Source organism: Nomascus leucogenys, chromosome 20 (genome assembly GCF_006542625.1).
Source record: "Nomascus leucogenys isolate Asia chromosome 20, Asia_NLE_v1, whole genome shotgun sequence".
In the NCBI taxonomy this organism is placed as follows: Eukaryota; Metazoa; Chordata; class Mammalia; order Primates; family Hylobatidae; genus Nomascus; species Nomascus leucogenys.
The window spans coordinates 44,948,386-44,968,830 of record NC_044400.1 but is presented as its reverse complement, the minus strand read 5'-3'; the positions used below and the strand labels follow the sequence as shown (position 1 = coordinate 44,968,830).

The 20,445-nt window shown below is 44.4% G+C and overlaps 1 protein-coding gene across 6 annotated transcripts in view; it reads left to right on the top strand.

The window, feature by feature from the left end:
• The first annotated feature begins 685 nt into the window (after positions 1-685).
• LIMCH1 (LIM and calponin homology domains 1) overlaps positions 686-20,445 on the top strand; it is a 338,444-nt gene continuing 318,684 nt past the window's right edge. For 4 of the 6 annotated variants that reach the window (XM_030801291.1, XM_030801287.1, XM_030801286.1 and 1 more), the window contains exon 1: positions 686-872. In XM_030801291.1, the coding sequence (XP_030657151.1) occupies positions 777-872 (96 nt within the window). In that variant the 5' untranslated portion in view covers positions 686-776. The remainder of the gene's footprint in view (positions 873-20,445) is intronic. The other 2 variants (XM_003258626.2, XM_012499795.2) reach the window with 1 other exon arrangement.

Genomic DNA, 20,445 nt, shown 5'->3' with positions numbered 1-20,445 from the left:
CCATCTCTGCGTCCCCAGCGCCTGACGCATAGTAGGTGCACAGTGACTGTTGGTTGACTGCATCGACAGACTAGGACACAGGTAGCCTTCCTGGAGAAGGAAAAGCTCATCAGGGTCGTTTTTGTTTTTCTTCTTACAAAAAGATCAAGTGGCTATGTACTTCCCGGCGCCGGGCCAGGGGCTGCCCCGCCTTGCCCCCACCTCTGCGGCCAGGAGTGACTGCAGGTGCTGCGCGGCCAGTGCCCGCGCGTCCTACTGCTCCGGTGCCGCAGCGCCGGTTCCCCCGGGCCCGGGTGCGCCCCGCTGGGCGCGCGTCTCCCATATGATGCCGGACCCGTCCGCCCGCCCCTCAGCAGCCGGCCGGGCGCAGGGACGTGCGGGGCGGCCGGCGGAGTCCCTCTATCGGGCTGGGTGTGAGCGGGAGGGAGACACGCAGCGCTCGCTCCGGGTTATTTTTAGTCGGTAGCTGTGCTCCCCCTCCCCGGGGGTGGAGCGGCCCGCGAAGGTGGGGAGCAGAAGCTCCCGGCGCCTCCGCGCTCGCTCCCGCGGGGCACTCAACGGCGCACTGGAGCCCGGGCGGCGCTGGGAACAGCTGCCGCGGCGTCCTCTAGCAGCGCGCGGCTCTCCCGGGACCTGCGCCGGCCGGGGGCGGGGAAAGGCGGGGAGGGGAGGCCGGCGGGCGGGAAGGGGCGGGGAGCGCGCTTCTGCGGCGGCGGCGGCGGCGGCGGCGGCGGCCGTCCTCATCCCGGCGCTCGAGAGGACGCGGGGCTGCGCAAATGGCTTGTCCCGCTCTCGGTCTTGAAGCTCTTCAGCCCCTGCAGCCCGAGCCGCCCCCCGAGCCCGCCTTCTCCGAGGCGCAGAAGTGGATCGAGGTAGGTGCGGGTGGCTGGCGGGCGGCCGGCGGGCGGCCTTGCACTGGCGCCCTGAGCCACGGACCCGCGCACGCTCCGACCGCAGGTCCAGCCTCGCCTCCCCCCAACTCCCCCCACTTTCTTTTGCCAGCTGCTCCAGGTCACCCCCCCGGGCCTCGGCGAGCCGCGAAACCCTAGCGCTTTGGCATTGGAATCCCGGGCGAGGGTGGGCGTGAAAGGGGACACTGCAGTCTAGCTGCGCGCGTGAGGGCAGGAAGGGATCCGCTGCGCCTCCATCCTTCCTGCCCGCCGGCCTCGCAAATCTCAGCTAGCGCCGCTTCCAGGCGCTGCCAAGGGAAGCGCAGTGCTAGCAAAGCGTTGCAAAGGCGCAGGGAGCGCGAGCCCCCAGAGACTTCACCGGTGTTCGCATTTCGGGGTATCTTGCTTCTGGTCCCACATTTCGCCCCTTGTCCCCTTACCCCGCACCCTTCCGGAGCAGAGTTGCCAGTGTCTCCACGGAGGCGCATACCCACCGGAGCCTCTTGCTGTATTCCTGGCACCGGGTCAGGTGTGAGGCTGGCACAGTGCGCAGGGCCGGGGTAGCCTGCAAGACCCACTTGCGAGCACGGATCCGCATAGACGCTGCCCAGCCTTTGGCAAAACCCGCCCCTCTCCATCCCGGGGACGGCAGGGTCGGTTCCGAAGTACGGGCTACCCGGTCTGGTTGGCATATTGCACTTCTTAAATGACTCGTTGGCAGGCCAGGGAAATCACTGGAGCTCTCGGCTCTCAGTCCAGGAAGCGCTCGCTGGGTGATCCTGATTCACGATGTCTATCAGTAGATGCAGCTTGGTAGCCCCGAGCTCCCGAAATGACCTGTCTGCGGGGTTCAGGACGCTTGAAGGGCATGAAGGGGAAAGGTGACCCCCTATGATTAGTGCAAGGAGCCTCAGCTTCAATGGGTGGCCTTTCTGGAGGCTTAGTGGAAGGTATGAATTTGGCCTTATTTCCCTCAGTGACAAGCAGCCCTCTTTGCCTGGTAGTTCAGAGGAGGAAGTGTACCGCTAAATCATGACCCAGCAATGTTGAAGCTTCCAGAATTCCGCCTGTCACTTAGTGACTCCCCACTCCGTTCAGCATCGTGGTTCCCAAGAAGCTGCTAGAGTAACAAGAGCTCCACGTACAGATTTAAACCTGCTGAGCTTCCTGCAGAAACCACCCTCACTTAGTACTTAACTGCTCTCCTGCTCCAGCCAGAGACCTGTACCCTACAGGGTTAACCTGCTTCCCTCAAGCAAGAGTGCTACTTAAGAGTATAGAAACATCTGTTTGAAAAATAGGGCTCAAGAAACAGAACAATGAACATCAGGGCTGTCTTGCTGAAAGCCCCAGGCATGTCTCTCATAATTTGATAGCTCACCATCAGATGAGAAAAAGACCTTGGCTTTTTATTTTTGCTATGTGGCTAGAACGGTTTGGCGTGTGACAGGTGCTCTGTGTTGCGTACTTATGCTCCCAGGATACACAGGAAACATTTGTAGTTATTGGCTTAGTGCAGAGTTGGATAAGTATTTTTCAGGTTCTTGAACTTTAAAATTCTCAGGAGAGATTTCGAGTGTGGGTGGGGGTAAGGGGAGGATCTAGAAGCAGAACAGTCTTTACTATCCTTGAAGGCAAGTGATTTATTCTCAATTTCCTTAACTGTGAGTATCATTGACATTCTGCTTTAAAAATGTATTGTGGTATGAGTTACACATGTAAATGCACAAATCTGAAGTGTACACCTCCATGAATTTTGACATATGTATATTACTGTAGCCCCCACCTAAATCAAGATACAAAATGTCACCTTTGGCCCAGATTACAGTTTGCTTTTAAGAGGTAGTATATTTTAGGCTATTATGCAGTGCAGAATATTAGCTTTAATATCACGTTTAAGAAAAGAAAGAAGAGATTCCTTAAGAAAGTAGAGCCTCATTAAGCCCTATAGACAGTTTGGGATTGTTCTTGATGCTTTACCATTCATACCAATTTAAGAATGTGAAAACCGTAATGGGGCATGCGTGGCTTTAGGACCAGGCAGCCCAGGCGAGCTGCGTGTGCATTATTGAAGCGGCCTATCTCCTTTCAATTGTTGGGTTCAGTTTCAGGGAAAGGAGAGCTTCCCCCTCCCAGGCTATATAAAAAGGTAATTGCTCCAGGGGAAAGATAGAGACCTCCCCCTTCCTTCCCAGAGGTTCTTCTTGAAATGTAAATGCCGAGTCTGCAAACCACGGGAACTCAGGAGTTGTAACAGATGGTTTTGCATGCAGTTGCCTTGTGAACAAAGATTCCTCAGCTAATATAGCAATAATGTAGTACTTGGGGCCAGTGAATTCCCGGGTGGTGCGGGCGGGAGGGGGGGATTGTTATCTCGAGACAATTGCAGCTCCTCTAGGGGCCCCATTGTCTCTGGCAACATCCTCATTGGTAGGGCTTTGTTTTTACTTTTTTTCAGTTGGTGATTAAATTTCCCATAGGTTTTTTTTCTTTCTTTCTTCTTTTTGAGTAGTCAGGAATTTCACCCCTTCATAAAAATGTTCCCTTGGGTGGAGCAAGTTAATAAACAAACTTTGCCGCTTGTCTCGCCTCGGTTCTTGGTCTTGCTTGAGTCATGGATTGGCGAGAAAACATTCATTCTTAATAAAGGCTCAGGGAACCAGATCCAGGACGTAACTTGTTAGTGAGGAATTTCTCGGCCTGCAGCCTTGGCTATTTGAGGACCATGTTACTGGGCAGGAAATGTGGCCTGGGAACGATTCCCCCACCTCAGCCCCCCTCCCCTCACTCCTTCCTTAGTTGGCAAAGGTGAAAGCTCTAATGGAGCTCTAGATGGTCACAGACCATATGGCGACAGCCCTGTAACACTCCTAGTGACTTTTTATAGCTGCAGGAACAGGTTGCACATCTTACTGTGTGTTTGGGAAGACTCCTAGAGGAGACAGCAAACTTGAAGTAGCAACTCTGGCTACCAGCAGGCAGGGGAGTGACTAACTTCTTTCCATACTACTTTTCTAGAAGGCCTTACTGAGCAGAGCACAGTAGGTGAGAGGTCAGACCTTGGAGCTGGGCATCCTGGGTTTGAGTCCAGAGTCTGTTACTTTGTAGCTAGATGACCCTGAGCAAGCTACTTTTCCTTTACTATGGTTCCAAATGATTTCTTTGAAAGATAGCTCTAGTTGTTAGCAACAACAAAAATAACCAAGAGTTATTATTGAGAGCATCTGTAAAACAGGATACTAATAACAGCTCACCTATTTCATAGGAGTGCTGTCAGGATTAAATCAATTAATATATTTAAAATTCTTAGAACAGTGCCCAGTACATAGGAAGTGCTGTGTAAGTATGGCTAGTAGTATTATTACCATTATTATTACCACTGCTGTTACTTTTACTACTACTATTATCATTATGATAATTATTACTACTACTGCTATTGCTATTGTTTTTTCTGTTGTTAATAACAACTAAGGTTGATTTTGAAAGAAATGGTTCAGAACACCAAATTTCCAGGGTAGAAAATATGATTCAATTGCCTACTGATTTCATCCTATTATCTCACTCTGTTAACTCTGGATACCTGGAGTAGGAGTTAACTAGATGCTACATGTCACTCTAATTTGCACTAAAAGTGACTTGGGGATCAGAGAAAAACCTTTAATATCTACTCATAAAGTGATCTTGGTAGTCCATCAAAGCTTAGAAAATTATTCCTCAATATTATGCTGAATATGTAAGTTTAATGTATAATCTTTGTTACCAAACTCCAAGCAGAATGCTCAATGCCTCTCCTCTTGTAGATGATCTAATATTAAATCATTATACAAATAATGGGTCCAAATATTCATCTAAATGCAGCAGAGTTTTATTCACTGAGGTTGTGTCAACTCCTGCTAGGAATAAGAATAATTCTTCCATTGATTTTCTTTCCCGCTTCCTCCCTTCTTTTATTATTTCCTTCTTTTTTTATTTTTGGTGGTATTTATTGAGTTACAAGAATTTATTAGTAGGTTAGATGACTCTGATTTTCCTGATTCCCCACTTCTCTTGGCCTCACCACCCACAACGATATTTATCTGTTCTAATCTGTGGTTCTTCTTTTCAATGCCAAACACTTTCTGAAGAAACAGATGGCCTTCAACTTGGTTTTGGTTATGATTTGGAACAGGTTTCCAGGCCTTTAGGGAGGGACTGGAAATTTCAACCCGACTCAGCCTTATTTCTCAACTTGAGAAGTTCCTGGACTCCTTTACCTTCAATCAGAGTGTGCCCGTGGGGCTTGGTGATGAATACAATCTTATTTGTGACCTAATCCATACTTCACAAGAGTGAGAACTAGTGCTGGAAGGGATCAGTTTCTCATTTTGGTTCATTCCCTGCTGCCCACATAGAATTGTTTTCTTATTCAGCTGGGACCTAATTCTGAAGATTAAAAACACGGAGGGTATCATAGCTCTCCAAGACCAAAAGACGCTTGTGTTGTTTGGCAGTAGGGAAAATTTATGAATAGCTTTTGAGATAATTTAGCATTTAATGGCCAGTAACATACAACATTTGTGATGTAATACCATAAGTTATACCTGTAGTCATTCTAATTCTCCACCTCTGTAGGGACTAGACTCTTAACATCTTTTTATCCCAACAGGTAGTTAACTTTGCAGATGGTCCTCCAGCTTTGCATAAGTTGCCAAGGAAGAGGAAGAAAAAACTTTTCTGGCTAGATCAAGGAAGGAGTAGTGGTCTGAATAGATATGTAAATGAGAGCAGGCGGCATCTTTCTCACAATGACATTTAAATAGTCTAGCTTGTTTGTATACAAGAGCAGCTATGACACAATGCTGTCACATGGTAGGAAAACAGTGAGGTCCCACAGATTTGGGGAAAGAGGATGCGGAATGGGAGGTGGAGCTGGCACTTCTTGCCCCAGCATCTCCCTGGAAACCAGTTGCATCAGGCGAGCTCCAAAGGGCAGACTGAGCACTAGCTACCAAGAAAGGGAAGGCTGGGCATGTGTTCCCAGCCACTGGGTCTCTTGGCCTCCTGCTGTCCGCCGATGGATGACAATAGAGCCATGATGTAGACAGTTGGCCTTGATTCTGTGGGTGGCAGTCAGTACTAGGTGGGACTAGGCAGCTCTAGGAGTACTAGAAATTGGCCTGGCAGCTTCTCTTTTTGCTTTAGACCGTTCTGAAGCTTCAAAGCATCATAGTTGGGGGATAACATGATGATAAAAATTATGGTAATGATGCTGATGTTGCTGATGATAAAAGGTACTATTTATTGAGTGCTTATTATGTGCCTGCTAAAGTCTATGTACAGTTGGTCCCCCGAAGTGGTGCAAAATACATTTTGTATTTTGTATTTTGGCCTTGATTTTCATGGTTCAGGACAGAATCAGCTAACACTGGTTGATTTTTGACCAAACTGTTCTCACTGGAATTAGATTTTCCTTTTAAGCCTAGTTCACTGTTCTGAGATTTTTAAAAAGGTACAATACAATTTTATAATAGAACACCTCATATGTTCCTTAGGATGTGTGTGTGTTTACATTTGAGGCAGAAGAAAGGTATCAGATATGATCTTTTTTGGAGGAAGGGTAGGATAGAAAAAAGGATGACTTCAGTGCTATTAAATCAGGAAAGGAAGGGATAATAGAACTTTGGTTTTAAGTGATTGAGAAATATAAAAATAGCCTAAACTAGAGGGCTAAAGATAATATAGGGGAAAAATAGTTCTTAAAAAAAGATAGAATATTGGAAAGACTTCTGTCTGGACATGAGATGTTATATTTCAAGGAGGAATGATGCCATGGAATTCAGTTCTGCTGTGATAAAATTCCATGTTTGCAATATTGAAAACAACACTTCCAAAGAGACGCCCTCATGCATCTAACCCTGATGGGATGTGTATTAGTTCGTTTACATACTGCTATAAAGATATGACCTGAGACTGGGTAATTTATAAAGAAAGGAGGTTTAACTGACAAAGTTCCACGTGGCTGGGGAGGCCTCAAGAAACTTATAATTACGATGGAAGGCAAAGGGGAAGCAAGACAGGTCTTATATGGTGGCAGGAGAGAGAGAGCAAGCAAAGAGGGAACTGCCAAATGCTTTTAAAACCATCAGCTCTCATGAGAACTCACTCACCATCCTGAGAACAGCATGAGGGAAACTGCCTCCGTGTTCCAGTCACCTCCCCGCAGGCTCCCTCTCCTGACATGTGGAGATTACAACTTGAGACGAGATTTGGGTGGGGACACAGAGCCAAACCATATCAGGATGGCTAGCATATCTCAGAGAATTACCTTTGGCATCAGGAAAAGGACAGATGATGTAGTCATATAAAATGCACCTAAGAAATAACTTGGTTGATACCTTTTCCCACTGTCAGCAAAACTGTGCTCTATGCTGAGACCTTAAGAATAAAATATTGGTTAGGTTGGGAAAGCGCCATGTTTCCACTGTCCTGCATTTTGCCTGTGTGAGAGTTACTCTAGTGTGGCTGTTGGAGGCTGCAACTTGGCCTCCTGGTCAGTGTAAGTTAGGGACTGCCCCACCTATTCACCCCTAGATAGCCCATTAGGAGGCCATGGAGGAATACACCTGCACTTGCTTTTAAAATCAAGGTCGGCTAGGCACGGTGGCTCACGCCTGTAATCCCAGCACTATGGGAGGCCAAGGCTGGTGGATCACGAGGTTAGGAGATCCAGATCATTCTGGCTAACACAGTGAAACCCCATCTCTACTAAAAATACAAAAAGAAAAGAAAAGAAAAGAAAAAAAAAAATCATCCGGGCGTGGTGGCGGGCACCTGTAGTCCCAGCTACTCGGAACGCTGAGGCAGGAGAATGGCATGAACCTGGGAGGCGGAGCTTGCAGTGAGCCAAAATCATGCCACTGCACTCCGGCCTGGACGACAGTGCGAGACTCCATCTTAAAAAAAAAAAAAATCAAGTTCAAGAACAGAAGGACTTGTGGCTTTTTCATTTCCATGACCAAACACTGTCAAAAAAAAATTCCTCAGCCTTATTTTTTTACCAAGTATGTTCACCAAATGGGTCTGCACCAAGTGAGGAACTGAAGTTATATTTATTGCAATGAGTACATAGCTATCTTTTTCTCCCCTCAGAAGTGTTTAAAAAATATTTTGAACAATTATTTTAATTGAATATCTTATTCCAATTGAAATTGAATGAAAGCTACAATAAGCTCAGTCAAATTGTTAAAATATGAAAATAATTATTTGGGAGTCTTAGCTATCACTCATTTGTAAGTTTGCTTCAGTATAAACAGTGGCAAAAATAAGCATTAATATTTTCATGTGTGAAAGTGTGCTTTCAAAAATTATTTCCTGAAAAGTGTTTACGGAGCTCCAGCAATGTGCAGCATAGTGCCAGGCATAGTGTTAGGTAATGAACAAAATAAGCATACTTCCTGCCCTCATGAAATATACAATGTGGCGGGGGGACAGAGAGGTTAAACAATACATATATAATTACAATTTGGAATACATACTATGAAGACAAAGAATGGGGCAGGGGGAATTAAGAGAAAAGTACTCTTTAAAAAGACAGGGATTCTTAGTGAAAGTAAGATTTAAGCTAAGACCACTGAAGAATTCTAAGCAGGAGAATTTGATTGATGATGATTTATTGAGAAAAGGGCTTGCGTTGGGATGCAACGCATACTTTTATTATGATTGTGTTTTGAAACAAGGTAAGGTAGAAACACTCTTAAATTTCTCTAGGTCTGTTGAAGGTAGATGTGTGTTGGTGGTGGGGCAGGGGGTGAAGGTACCTGCCTCAGAAGTTCTTGAATATTCCTTTCAGGCCACTCAGAGTTTGCATGATGATCCACTGTCCATTTTACATCTGAGGCACAGATGAGAACTCTTCTAAGAAAAGTGCAGAGAGGACTTTGGGATTTGTGTTTGAGCCTAGACTCTGGATTAAAATTCTTGGACAAAATAGAGGCTGTAGAGGCTGTACTCCACTCTTACTAGGAAGGGGCTGCGGGAAACCTGCTTGCTTTTCAGTGAGGGAAGAGAGCCATTTTGTGTGAGACTTTGGGTGGTGACCCACAGATGTCTTCTCATTTGGGAACTTTCCCCAGATTCTTCCAAAAGAGGGGGCTTTATAAAGTACTAAAGCCAGGTGCCCTTTGGGAGCCTCATAAATTGTAAACCCTGGAGGTCTCTGACTGAGATTCCTTTCAACACTTGAACCACCATTCTTAGACCCCCTCCCCCATCTTCCCAGTCCAACATGGCTGCTGGAGAGTCGTGATCACGTCATCTTTGCAGGAAGCTGAATGGAGGAAGGGAAAGTGAAGAGTGCATCCTTCCATGTAAGGTGCCTTCTGAGAAACTCTTTGTGACATACCGGCTACCATTTTATTGCCCAGAACTTCAGGAACATGGCCCTTTCTGGGTATAGGAGAGACTCTAGAGAGGGATCTTTTACTCCAGGCAGGAGAATGCTCAGATAATATTCTTGAGTTCTATTCCTCAGGAAAAAGGGGAGAACGGCTACTGGGGTAGCCACAACCTGGAATGCCCCTTCTCCACTTCTCCAGGGACAAATCCTTTCAAGACAGACCTCAAACATGACTGCCTCTGCAGCACAGTCCCTGATTCCTCTAAGCTCATTAATCCTTCCCTTCTCTGTACACACCTGAGCCTCACTTTTTGCCTTTTTTTTTTTTTTGAAAAGTTGCTGTATTTTACTATCACAAATTGTGTGTGTGTGTGTGTGTGTGTGTGTGTGTGTGTGTGGTGGGGGATTTGCCTTCTTTGGTGAACCCCAGAGCCCTGTGGCCAAGGACGGCGTCTTAGTCATCACCCTGTTCCCTCCTTGTTTCAGCCAGGCTGTTCCTTGCTAGGGCCTCACGGCCACATTTCCCCACTGCCTGAGCGCTTTCTCAGTGAATCTGTGCCCAGCTACAGTTGCCTGATTGGCACTTGGACTCGGCTGTGGCAGAGAAAATAGACTCTGTTGCTGCCCTGACAGGAAGCAAAGTGTGTGTGTGTGTGTGTATGTGTGTGTGTGTGTGTGTGTGTGTTTTGGAGTGATTAAAAAAAGCAGTTTACCCAATAGTTGCCTGGAGACAGTCAGTGATTGGACACTTGGAGGGTGATTTCTCTGTTGGCCCTTGGGTGAAGATATTCTTTAGGGTGCTAACCCTCCCCTCAAGTTAGACTGGGTCAGGGCTCCTTGAACTTGGAGTTCCTGGCTGCAAGGCTGGAGAGCAGACATCTCTTTTCTTTAAATAAACGTGCCCCTAGCACTCGGCCCTGGGACTCTCACCTTCTCTTTCTTTCGCTAAGTCAAAGCAAACCTCTCTTTCACCTGTTATAGCAGTCTAGCTAATTCCCATTTCTTAGGACGAGGGAAAGATAGAGCACTTCCAATGATAGTGAATCTAAAAAGAAATGGAAGAATTTTTATTATAGTGGTCACCTGTATGAGTTCTTATTAGACAGGTATTTTTAAAGGAAAAAACCCAAAATGACTGACTAGTAGCTGGTATCCATGTTATCAATAAATGACCACGGCTGTGACTGTTAATTGTCATGACCCAATGGGAGCATTGAGAAATAGCATCCCCTCTTCTTTTTCCTATGGAAAATAAAAAAAAAGTCACCTGTGGAGCTGAATGTTGTCATCAGCCAACAGATGAGGTTGCCACCTGTTCCCTAAGGGACCATGCAAGATGTCATAAATAGGAGGGGCCAGTGACAAGTAGAAGCCTGACTCATTATGCTGTTAGAGTTGACAGAGTGTGATAATAGTGATAAAAATGGCTAGTTCAGTGCCAAATAAAAATAACAGCAAACACACTTCTGGAACACTTACCACGTACAAGTGGTAGTCTAGGTGCTTGCTGAGTGTAGTCTAGGTGCTTGCTTGAGTGGTAGTCTAGGTGCTTGCTGAGTGGTAGTCTAGGTGCTTGCTTGAGTGGTAGTCTAGGTGCTTGCTGAGTGGTAGTCTAGGTGCTTGCTGAGTGGTAGTCTAGGTGCTTGCTGAGTGGTAGTCTAGGTGCTTGCTGAGTGGTAGTCTAGGTGCTTGCTGAGTGGTAGTCTAGGTGCTTGCTGAGTGGTAGTCTTGCTGATGGTAGTCTAGGTGCTTGCTGAGTGGTAGTCTAGGTGCTGTGCTTGCTGAGTGGTAGTCTAGGTGCTTGCTGAGTGGTAGTCTAGGTGCTTGCTGGGGAGTGGGGGGTGGTAGGGTGCTGAGGGTGCTGGTGCTTGGAGTGGTAGTCTAGGTGCTTGCTGAGTGGTAGTCTAGGTGCTTGCTTGAGTGGTAGTCTAGGTGCTTGCTGAGTGGTAGTCTAGGTGCTTGCTGAGTGGTAGTCTAGGTGCTTGCTGAGTGGTAGTCTAGGTGCTTGCATGAGGTGGTATATTGCGTATAGAACAAACACCCAGCACAGTGCCTGATATGCAAGGTACTTCTCAAGCAAGCACCATTTATGGCCATTTTACAGATGGGAAAATGGGAGCACGGAAATGGCAAGTGATATGCTTGAAGCCACACAGATAATCAGTGGCAGAGCTGGGATTTGAACCCAGGCAAACTGGTTCCAGAGCTTGGACTGGTGACTGCTGTGTCCCGCTGCCTTATCCTTAACAGCTGCTCAGTATATATTTACTCATTGGAAAAAGTAACTTTGCAGAGTTAGTATTTGAGACCCTTTAGAAGTGAAAGCGAAACTTCTAAAAAGATCATGATCCCAAGTAACTACCTAACCAAGCAGGTGACCTGCCTCTCTCCCTCTCCCTCTTCATTCCCTTAATGGTTCAATATGCTGCTTATTGAGCATCTTCTATATACATAGCACTGCTAGTTGCGAGAAAACAATTTCATCCATATGGCTCCCAAGCACATTCTCTGAAACTGGAGCCCTTTCAATGTGTTTTAAAAGATAAATGTCAGGAGGGTGGTTAGGACTATGATGAAAAATCATTACAGGAGCCCAATGAACCATCATCAGTGGGTGGAACCATTTTTATTCCCTTTCACTTCACATCTACTTCTCCAGTCTTTTTCTCCTTGATTGGGACCTGATTCCCCCACTGGATTCAAATAGTCCTTGACGCTGAGATCCAGACTGGAATGATTATAAACAAGGGGAAGGAAAATGTGGATTTAGGGCGTCATCTTGCCAGGCACTGTTAGGTTCTTTGCGTATGGTATTCTGTTATTCTTTGTGTAACACAGGTATCTGCTGCCCCCTGTCCCAGTTTGAGGTTCTCTACTGTGCCTGTTTCAATAAATTTCACTCATGTTAAGACTGGCAGGCCTGATCCCACGTAGCTCCTGAGTCCCCACATCGTGCCCACACGATAGTCCTTCTTTTGGCCTCATCTGGCACCTCTCAACATCAGCTCCACTCTTAGACGTCTCATGTGGCACAGGCTCCGGCGTTCTGAACAAATATAGTTGGCCATTTTATAATGTGGGTTTCTGTAATGAGGATTATTACATATGTGATTGGGAAATAGGAGACGCATGCTTGGTAAGGTGCAAGTTGTGATGGTTCATGTGAGATTTTTATTAGCATCTGCATATTTTGTACCACCAAATAGCAGTAGTTGAAAACAAAATAGGATAGTAGAGGTGAACACAACCAGCCAGGGAGGTGAACACCCCTCTTCTTGCTGTGGGCTCCATTTGGCTTTGTGTTGATTGAAAGGTCTGCTTTTCCCAGATCTTTCTGCATTTTCCTCTTATCTCCACAATGCAGCAGCCTTGGTCTGTCCTCACACCCTTCCACCATGCACTCTTGCCCCCCGCCTTTTTGTGAAGTCCTCCGTTTGTTCTGTAATAGGAAATAGAAAACATCTTTTTATCTGTGCTGGTAATTTTTAGTGTTCTTGTTTTTGTTACTGCTCTGGTTACAAAGTTGAATAGGGTTTGGGCCTTTTACACGAACTCTGTACTTTCTATAAGCCCTATTATTTTTAGTGTTTGATTTTGTAGGATACAAGGTTTTTGGCTGTCTTAGTGTGGGACATTATTCATACATTTCCAGGAATATGGATACTGTTTTATGGTAGAAATACTTAGATATTTGGGCAGACAGTATCTCTCACACGCTTACCCACACAGATGCATAAAACAATACTTTGAAGATTCCCAGTGCTGGAGCCTGGGATCTTGGGTCATATGGAAAATGTTTTCTTTAGGAATTTCACATTTCCTATTCGCTATCAGAAGACCTTGGACAACATTTCCAGGAGAAGCTTCTGTTGCCTTTGGAGGAGGTAGTTGAATATTGTCTGTGTGTGTGTTTTTCTGATCCATTTTTTGTTGAGATTTTGTGCCTGGGTACTACATAAAGCAGCACTCTTTTCACCCAGGGAATCTACAGGGGTTACTTATTGTGAGTGAGAAGCTTAAGTGAGTTGGAAATGAGGAAACTGAGACTTGAGGGTTGGCAATTTGTCTGAGGGTCAGTGACTTCTTGGCTGCAATTATTCCTGTTCTCTGGAGCCCTTTCTACACCAGTATATGAGTATTGGCAATTTGTCTCAGTTTGGGACATCATTCATTCATTCATCATATAGTTATTCAGCATGTCCTAGGGACTCAGTAATATGAGAGACAAATGTGAGATTTCCATTCCACCTGGAAGGATGGACGCTGAGCACAGAATCACGCGTGTGATGCATGCTTGGAAAGGGAAGAGCAAGTTGGTCTGGAACACAAAGAGGGCCGGGATCTCCTTTGGTCTAAGGGGCAACGGGACAGCCTCTCTGACAAAGTGCTGTGTAAGCTGAGACCCCAAGGATGAGCAGGGGTTGGCCATGCAAAAATGAGCAAGAAATCATGTTCTAGGCAAACACTTGAGACTGTATGGAGACTCTAATGGAAGAGCTGAAGAGGACCAGTAAGGCAGGAGCTTTGGGAGTCAATACGAGGGAGGTGCAGGATGAAGCTAGAGTGGGCTGCAGGAAAGCTGCATGGTCCTGGCGCTGAAGATAGGAATCCTCCATGCTTCTTGGCCCGGCCTGGGCCATGGCTGGCCTTGTCTGGGAGGACAGCAGTTGGATTTTCTCCAAACTCTCTCAAATTACTATAGTTCCTGACAAAAGAATAGAAACATAGCTAACATTTATGAGAGCTTATGGCCTGGCAAATTCTGTCCTAAGCACCTGACTTTTCAACCATCCTATGAGCTAGCTACAAACTCTTATTACTCCCATTAAACCTAGAAATGAGTGAATGGCTAAGGGTTTTACGGTCATTGGGTGGTAGAGCTGATCTTCAAACTCATGCAGTCTGGCTGCTCTACCTATGCTCCTAACCACCATGCTATGGGGTGTGATATGGTTTGGATTTATGTCCCTGCCCAAATCTCATGTTGAATTGTAATCCCCAATGTTGGAGGAGGGGCCTGGTGGGAGGTGACTGGATCATGGGGGCAAATTTCCCCCTTGCTTTTCTTGAGATAGTGAGGGAGCTCTCACGAGATCTGGTTGTTTAAAAGTGTGTAGCACCTCCCCCCTGCTCTCTCTTCCTCCCACTCCTACCATGCAGGACATGCCTACTTCCCCTTCTGCCATGATTGTGAGTTTCCTGAGTCTCCCTAGCCATGCTTCCTGTAGAGCCTGCAGGACTCTAAGCCAATTAAACTTTTTTTCATTATAAATTACCCAGACTCAGATAGTTCTATCTAGCAGTGTGAGAACGGACTAATACAGGGTGCAAATGCAGGCTGTTGACCAAGGGTGTCTGTGAGGATGTTGATGAGGGGGAACAGCAGTAAAGAGCTGGGGGCAGGAGGGTAGAGGTAGGGGATGCCTAAGGATGCTGGAGGCCAGTGTTGGCTTTAGACATGTTTTCTGTATTTTAAAAGAAACTCCAAAAATAAGTCCTCTCACCTTGACAGTTTTGCCACCTGGGAAGGAGAGTGATTGTATACAAAGAGGGCTCCAGGCATCTCCCAAACCCCACATTCTAATGCATGGGGACTCTGGTTCCCAAGCAGCCTGATGAACCCTGGTATTGCTCTGACACGATAGGCCACTCATTTTTAACTTCTATCAAGAGTTGTAAGTAGTATGATATATTTAAAAATGTATTTCTTATTTTATTTTAAACTCTGTGTGTGTTTAATAATTTTTTCATTCAATTCTTTTTGTTTTAGTTAGCATTCTTATGATTGCAGGCAACAGAAATCCAACCAAAACTGGCTCTAAAAAATAGACAGTTAATTGCTCATTGACGGTCTGGAGGTAGATCCCTACTTCAGACAAAGGCTGACTCAGCAGCTCAATGATATCAGTAAGGATCTGGATTCTCTTTGTCTTTCCACCATGCTGTGCATTGTGTGGCTTTATGCTCTGGCTTTACACAGGGCCTCCACACCTCCACCTACCTTCAGAAGGTCCAGGCTTTTCTACTAAGGGCTGGCTGGGAAAGAGCGACTCCAGTCCTCAAGTTCTCTTTACACCCTCTGGGCAGAGAAAGAGGACACATTCCTCATTCATGATCACCAGGGGAATAGATGAGTTGATTAGCCTAAGCCAATCAGACTTCACCCTGGTCCATCCCTATCAAAGATGCTGGTTGCTACCCAACAGAGAAGCAGTGAATTCCCTAGAGGAAAATCTGAATACTTTTAGTAGAAGAATGGGTAAAGTGGATGCCGAAGAGGCTACCACCAATTGTTACTAACATTTTATTAAAAATATGGTAATATACAAGAACACAAACAGATGATAAGGGAAGGAAGGAAATAATTAAAATGAACTATTCAGAACAGTGACTACTTCTTGGAGGTGAGTATGAGATTATAAGCTGGGAGTGGTTAAAAAGAGGCATTAATAGATTGTTTTACTCCTATTTTTATAAGACTAGAACAGTGCTATTTTTAGAGGTATCACTGAATGTCAAGTGCCCAACCCATACCTAATGGGTTCTATTAGGTGTAAAAATGTGATTGAACGAACTGGATTGATTTTTGAACTGTTGATTAAAAAAATAAAAATGTTCATCCTGGGTACTTCAACTCTCCTTTCTTCCCGATATATATGAACCTTTACACTGAATTATTGTAGCTTTAAAAAAATGTTAGAAATTAAAGTATCCAATACCAGTATCTGATTTGTTTTTTCCCATTTAATTTCATATTTCTCAGGTAAAGATACATATTTTTTGGAGCCTGAAGCCTAGAAATAGCAAAACCATGCAGTTGCTGTTCACTGGACACTCCGGGTCCAGGGGGTGTGCAGCTCTGTGCCTGAGCAGTCCCCAGGCATGTGGGGCCTTTCTAAAAGTGGATACAGCGGCTGTCGCCCACTGATCCTCTGTGCTGAGTGACCCAGATTGGCACAGCGCAGCTGGGTTCTACCCAGGGCGAGTACGGGAAAGAGGAGTAAAAATAAAAACTGGTTGGACAGCTTAGGTGGAGTCAGGATACTTGAAAGCTCACAGGTTACTTTGCTAATTCTTGGGCAGATTTTTCCTTTTTTCTTTTTTGAGGAGATAGTGATGATTCCAATGACAGTTTTCCAGGTTTCTTGGATTTGGCAAAATAGTTTCATACAGAACAGCAAAATGAAGTGAGTATGTAGAAAATATGTTTTTTGAGATTAGAACATTTTGCGCTTGACATTAGTTTCTTATTTATCCTATTCAACATTCAAGTCTTCAATAAAGTTTTCCCCAAAGCTATCTCTTTTATGGAGTTAATTTCTGAATGAAGACATTTCTGTCTTTTTTGTTAATAGAACGAAATGTACTTGCCATTATAGTTTCTATATAGTTTTCTATGTTATCTAAGAAAAATGAGTAAGAGTGTTTAGGTATGGTGTCAAGTTATCCACCCAGAATAGTTGTTCAATCTCTGCCACTGTTTGGCATTTTGACATTTGTGTTTTTTAAGTGTAGATTTGCTAATTTTTGAAGCTTTGGTCCTTACTATTAGAAATTTTGAGGTTTTATTTTTGGCGTTTGACCAAGGGATTTTTTTTAATGCAAAAGCAGATTTTATGTAATGTTTTCCTCAGTGATGGATGGCTTTGATAAACTATATGGAATTTTTTCCTTCCTGAATGCTTTGTGGCTTTTAATGTAATCATCTCTCTGTGATCTGTAAACCAATAATTAAATCTCCAAATGGCCTTTGCCTTGCAATAGCAACTGAAAATAATATTAAATATTTATACTTAAAATATATGGGAAATGTGGATATAACTTCTTTTAAAGATAAAATGTCCTTAATATACCCTAGTAGTAGGAATACCCTAATAAGACACATTTCTGGGAAAAAGAATTTTCTGCAATGTTTACATCATGACACTAATTTGGAGCTAGAGTTCTTCTGAGAAATTTCTTATGTTTTCATTCATTAAGTTATTTATTTATAAAATCTATTAAGAGACTGCTAATAGCTATGGGTTTCCTTTTGGGGTGATGGAAATGTTCTGGAATTGGATAGTGGTGATGGTTGCCCATATGTAGTACTTAGTGAAAAACTAAATTTTTTTTTAATTATAAAAGGGTGGATTTGATGGTATCTGAGTTATATCTTAACAAAAAATCTGCTAAGAGCTCTTAATGTTTTCAGCATGATTTGAGCTCCCAAGATATGTAAACAAGCACATGAAATTAAGACTTCCAGATGTATGTACAATAATGCAGCATAACAAACCACCCCCAAATCCAGTGGCGGATGGCAATGGTATATTTTGTTTTTCTTGCTCATGGGTCGAAGGGTCAGCTTGAGCAGCTCTGCTTCAAGCTGTGGGCTGGCTGCACTTGGCTCAAGGTTGTGGGTTACATTCAAGTCTGTTTCCTGTGTCTCCTTTCTTCCTGGACCACAGGCTACCTGGGAGATGCTCTCTTTATGGCAAATGAATGACAGGTGCACCAGAACCCAGCCAAAACCATGCAACAAATGGTTTTAAAGTCTCCACTTGCATCACATCTACTCACATTCCACTGCAAAAGCAAATGATGTGGCCAAGTCCAAAGTCAGTGGGGCAGGGAAAGGCATTCTGCTCACAGTGGGAGGGGAGGGGAGTGGATATTTTTCCAGTAATACTCTCATCTACCACAAAATCTGTTCAGGGTTCTTTGGTGCTGCAAAGGAAGATGTGAACATTCTCCCTGGGTATTGGAATGTTTGAGAGATGGGCATTGGGTTCCTTGGTGTCTTGGTTTGTTTTCTGTTGCAATAACTAAATACCGCAGGCTGGGTAATGTACAAAGAAAATAAATTTATTTCTTACAATTCTGGGGACTGGGAAGTCCAAGGTCAAGGGGCTGCATATAGTGAGGGGCATTCTTGCTAGTGGAGACTCTGCAGAATCCCAAGGTGGTGCGGGGCATCACATGGCAAGAAGGGCTCACTAGAGACGGCCAAACTGGTTTTGGTAAGAGACCCACTCTAGTGATAACTAACCCACTCCCTTGGTAACCCATTAATCCATTAATTCATGAATGAATTAATTCAATCATGAGGGCAGAATGCTCATGACCATATCACCTCCCACAGGTTCTATTTTTCAACACTGCTGCACTGGGGACCAAGTTTTCAACACATGAATTCTGGGGTACACACTTAAGTCATAGCACGTGGGTTGAGTCTTGAAAAATTAGCAAGCATTGTTAGTTGGATGGGGCAGTAAGGGTGAGGAGAGGTGACGGCAATGGCTAGACCTTGAAGGCAGCATGAACAGAGGCATGGAGGTGTGTGGTAGCAGAGTGCACTTGGGAAGCAGCAGAGCTGGCACATAGCACGTGGAGAGTGCTGCTGGAAGAAGACACACTGGGTCACATCAGCAAAGGCCTTGTGTGCCATGCCTGAGGGTTTGGTGCTGGAACTAAATGGGCTGGGCTCAGAGTCAGCCTGAATCGCAAACTTGGCTCTGCCATTTACTAATGCCGTGACTGCGGGGCAAGTTATTTGGCCTCTCTGTGCTTTACCTCTTAATCTGTGAAATGGTGAGGGTATTTTTAGCACCTACCTTATGAGTTGTGATTAGAATTAAATAAATTAATACACTCAGTGCGTGATATAAAGTCAAGTGCTCAATAAGTTTTGGCTGCTGTTAGTATTTTTAAATGGAGTTTAGATTTTATCTGTAAGCAATGGGGTATGACTTAAAAGTAAGAAAGGGATGTGATTATATTTTGGCAAGATGACGTTGGTGGTAGTGTAGGGGATGATTATGATGGCCAGCATGGAAGCAGGGAGGCCATAGGGTTGTTGCAATAATAGAGGTAAGAGGTGATGATGGCAACATCAGTGGGAATGAATGTGAGAGATGTTAAAGGCGTAAAAATGATGAGATTTAGTGACTGAATGAATGTGTGAGGCGAGAGAAACAGAGAAATCCAGGGAAAGGAGGAGCAAAAGATTGTAGTAGGATTTGTTTTGTTCTGTATTTAAGGATGGGAGAGACTTGGACATATTAGAAGGCCTTGACAAAGGGATAGAGAGGAAGCCATTTATTATATAACAATGAGAAGGAATGATGGATAAAACAAGTTCTGAGACATTCAGAGAGGGAGTTGAGAGTAGGTGTAAATAGTAGAAGGGACACTTTAGATACTTGTTGAGAAAACTGTTAAAAGTATTTTGATGGTGATTTAGTTATTGGTGCATAATAGATTAGCCCAAAACACAGTAGCTTAAACCAAAAAATATTTATTATTTTATAGTTTCTATGAATCAGAAATTTGGGAATGATTAGTTAGATGGTTCTGGCTCGGGTTTTTCTTGAGGTTGCAAGCAAGATGTTTGCTGGGCAGGTGTCATCTGAAGGCTTGACTGTGGCTGGAAGATCTGTTTCTAAGATGGCTCCCTCATGTGCCTGTATGCAGGAGGCCTCAGTACTTTGTTGGCTGTTGGCAGGAGGTATTAGTTTCTGTCATCTAAGCCTCCCTGTAGGGCTGCTTGTGTGTCCTTATAACATGGCAGCTGACTTCCCCTAAAGTGAATGATTCAGGAGAGCAAAAAGGAAGGCATGGTAGGACCTGGCTTCAGACTTCACATGTCACCGTATCTGCCAACTTATCTGCCACTGTATCGGCCACCTTAACTTCCTAAGGAGTTAGTCACTAAGTACAGCCCACACCCAAGAGGAGAGGAATTAGACTCCACCTTTTGAAAGGAGGAGTATCAAAGAATTTTTTGGCATATTTTAAAGCCATCATAAGTGGCTACATGGTCGATATGTAATTTTAACTGTAACTGGTCATTTATCATGTTTTGTATATAAGGGATTCAATATTAGATATTCTGATATTAAGTCATTTGTCTAGTCCAGTCTATTTAGATAAATGGTGAGGGTAAGATATTCTATCTAGATATGTTTTCCAAAATAGGTCTAGTATTTTATTTATTTATTTATTTATTTATTTATTTATTTATTTATTTTTATTTTTTTGAGACAGAGTCTCACTCTGTTGCCCAGGCTGGAGTGCAGTGACGCGATCTCGGCTCATTGCAACCTCCGTCTCCTGGGTTCAGGCAATTCTCCTGCCCCAGCCTCCTGAGTATCTGGGATTACAGGTGTGCACTACCACATCTGGCTAATTTTGTATTTT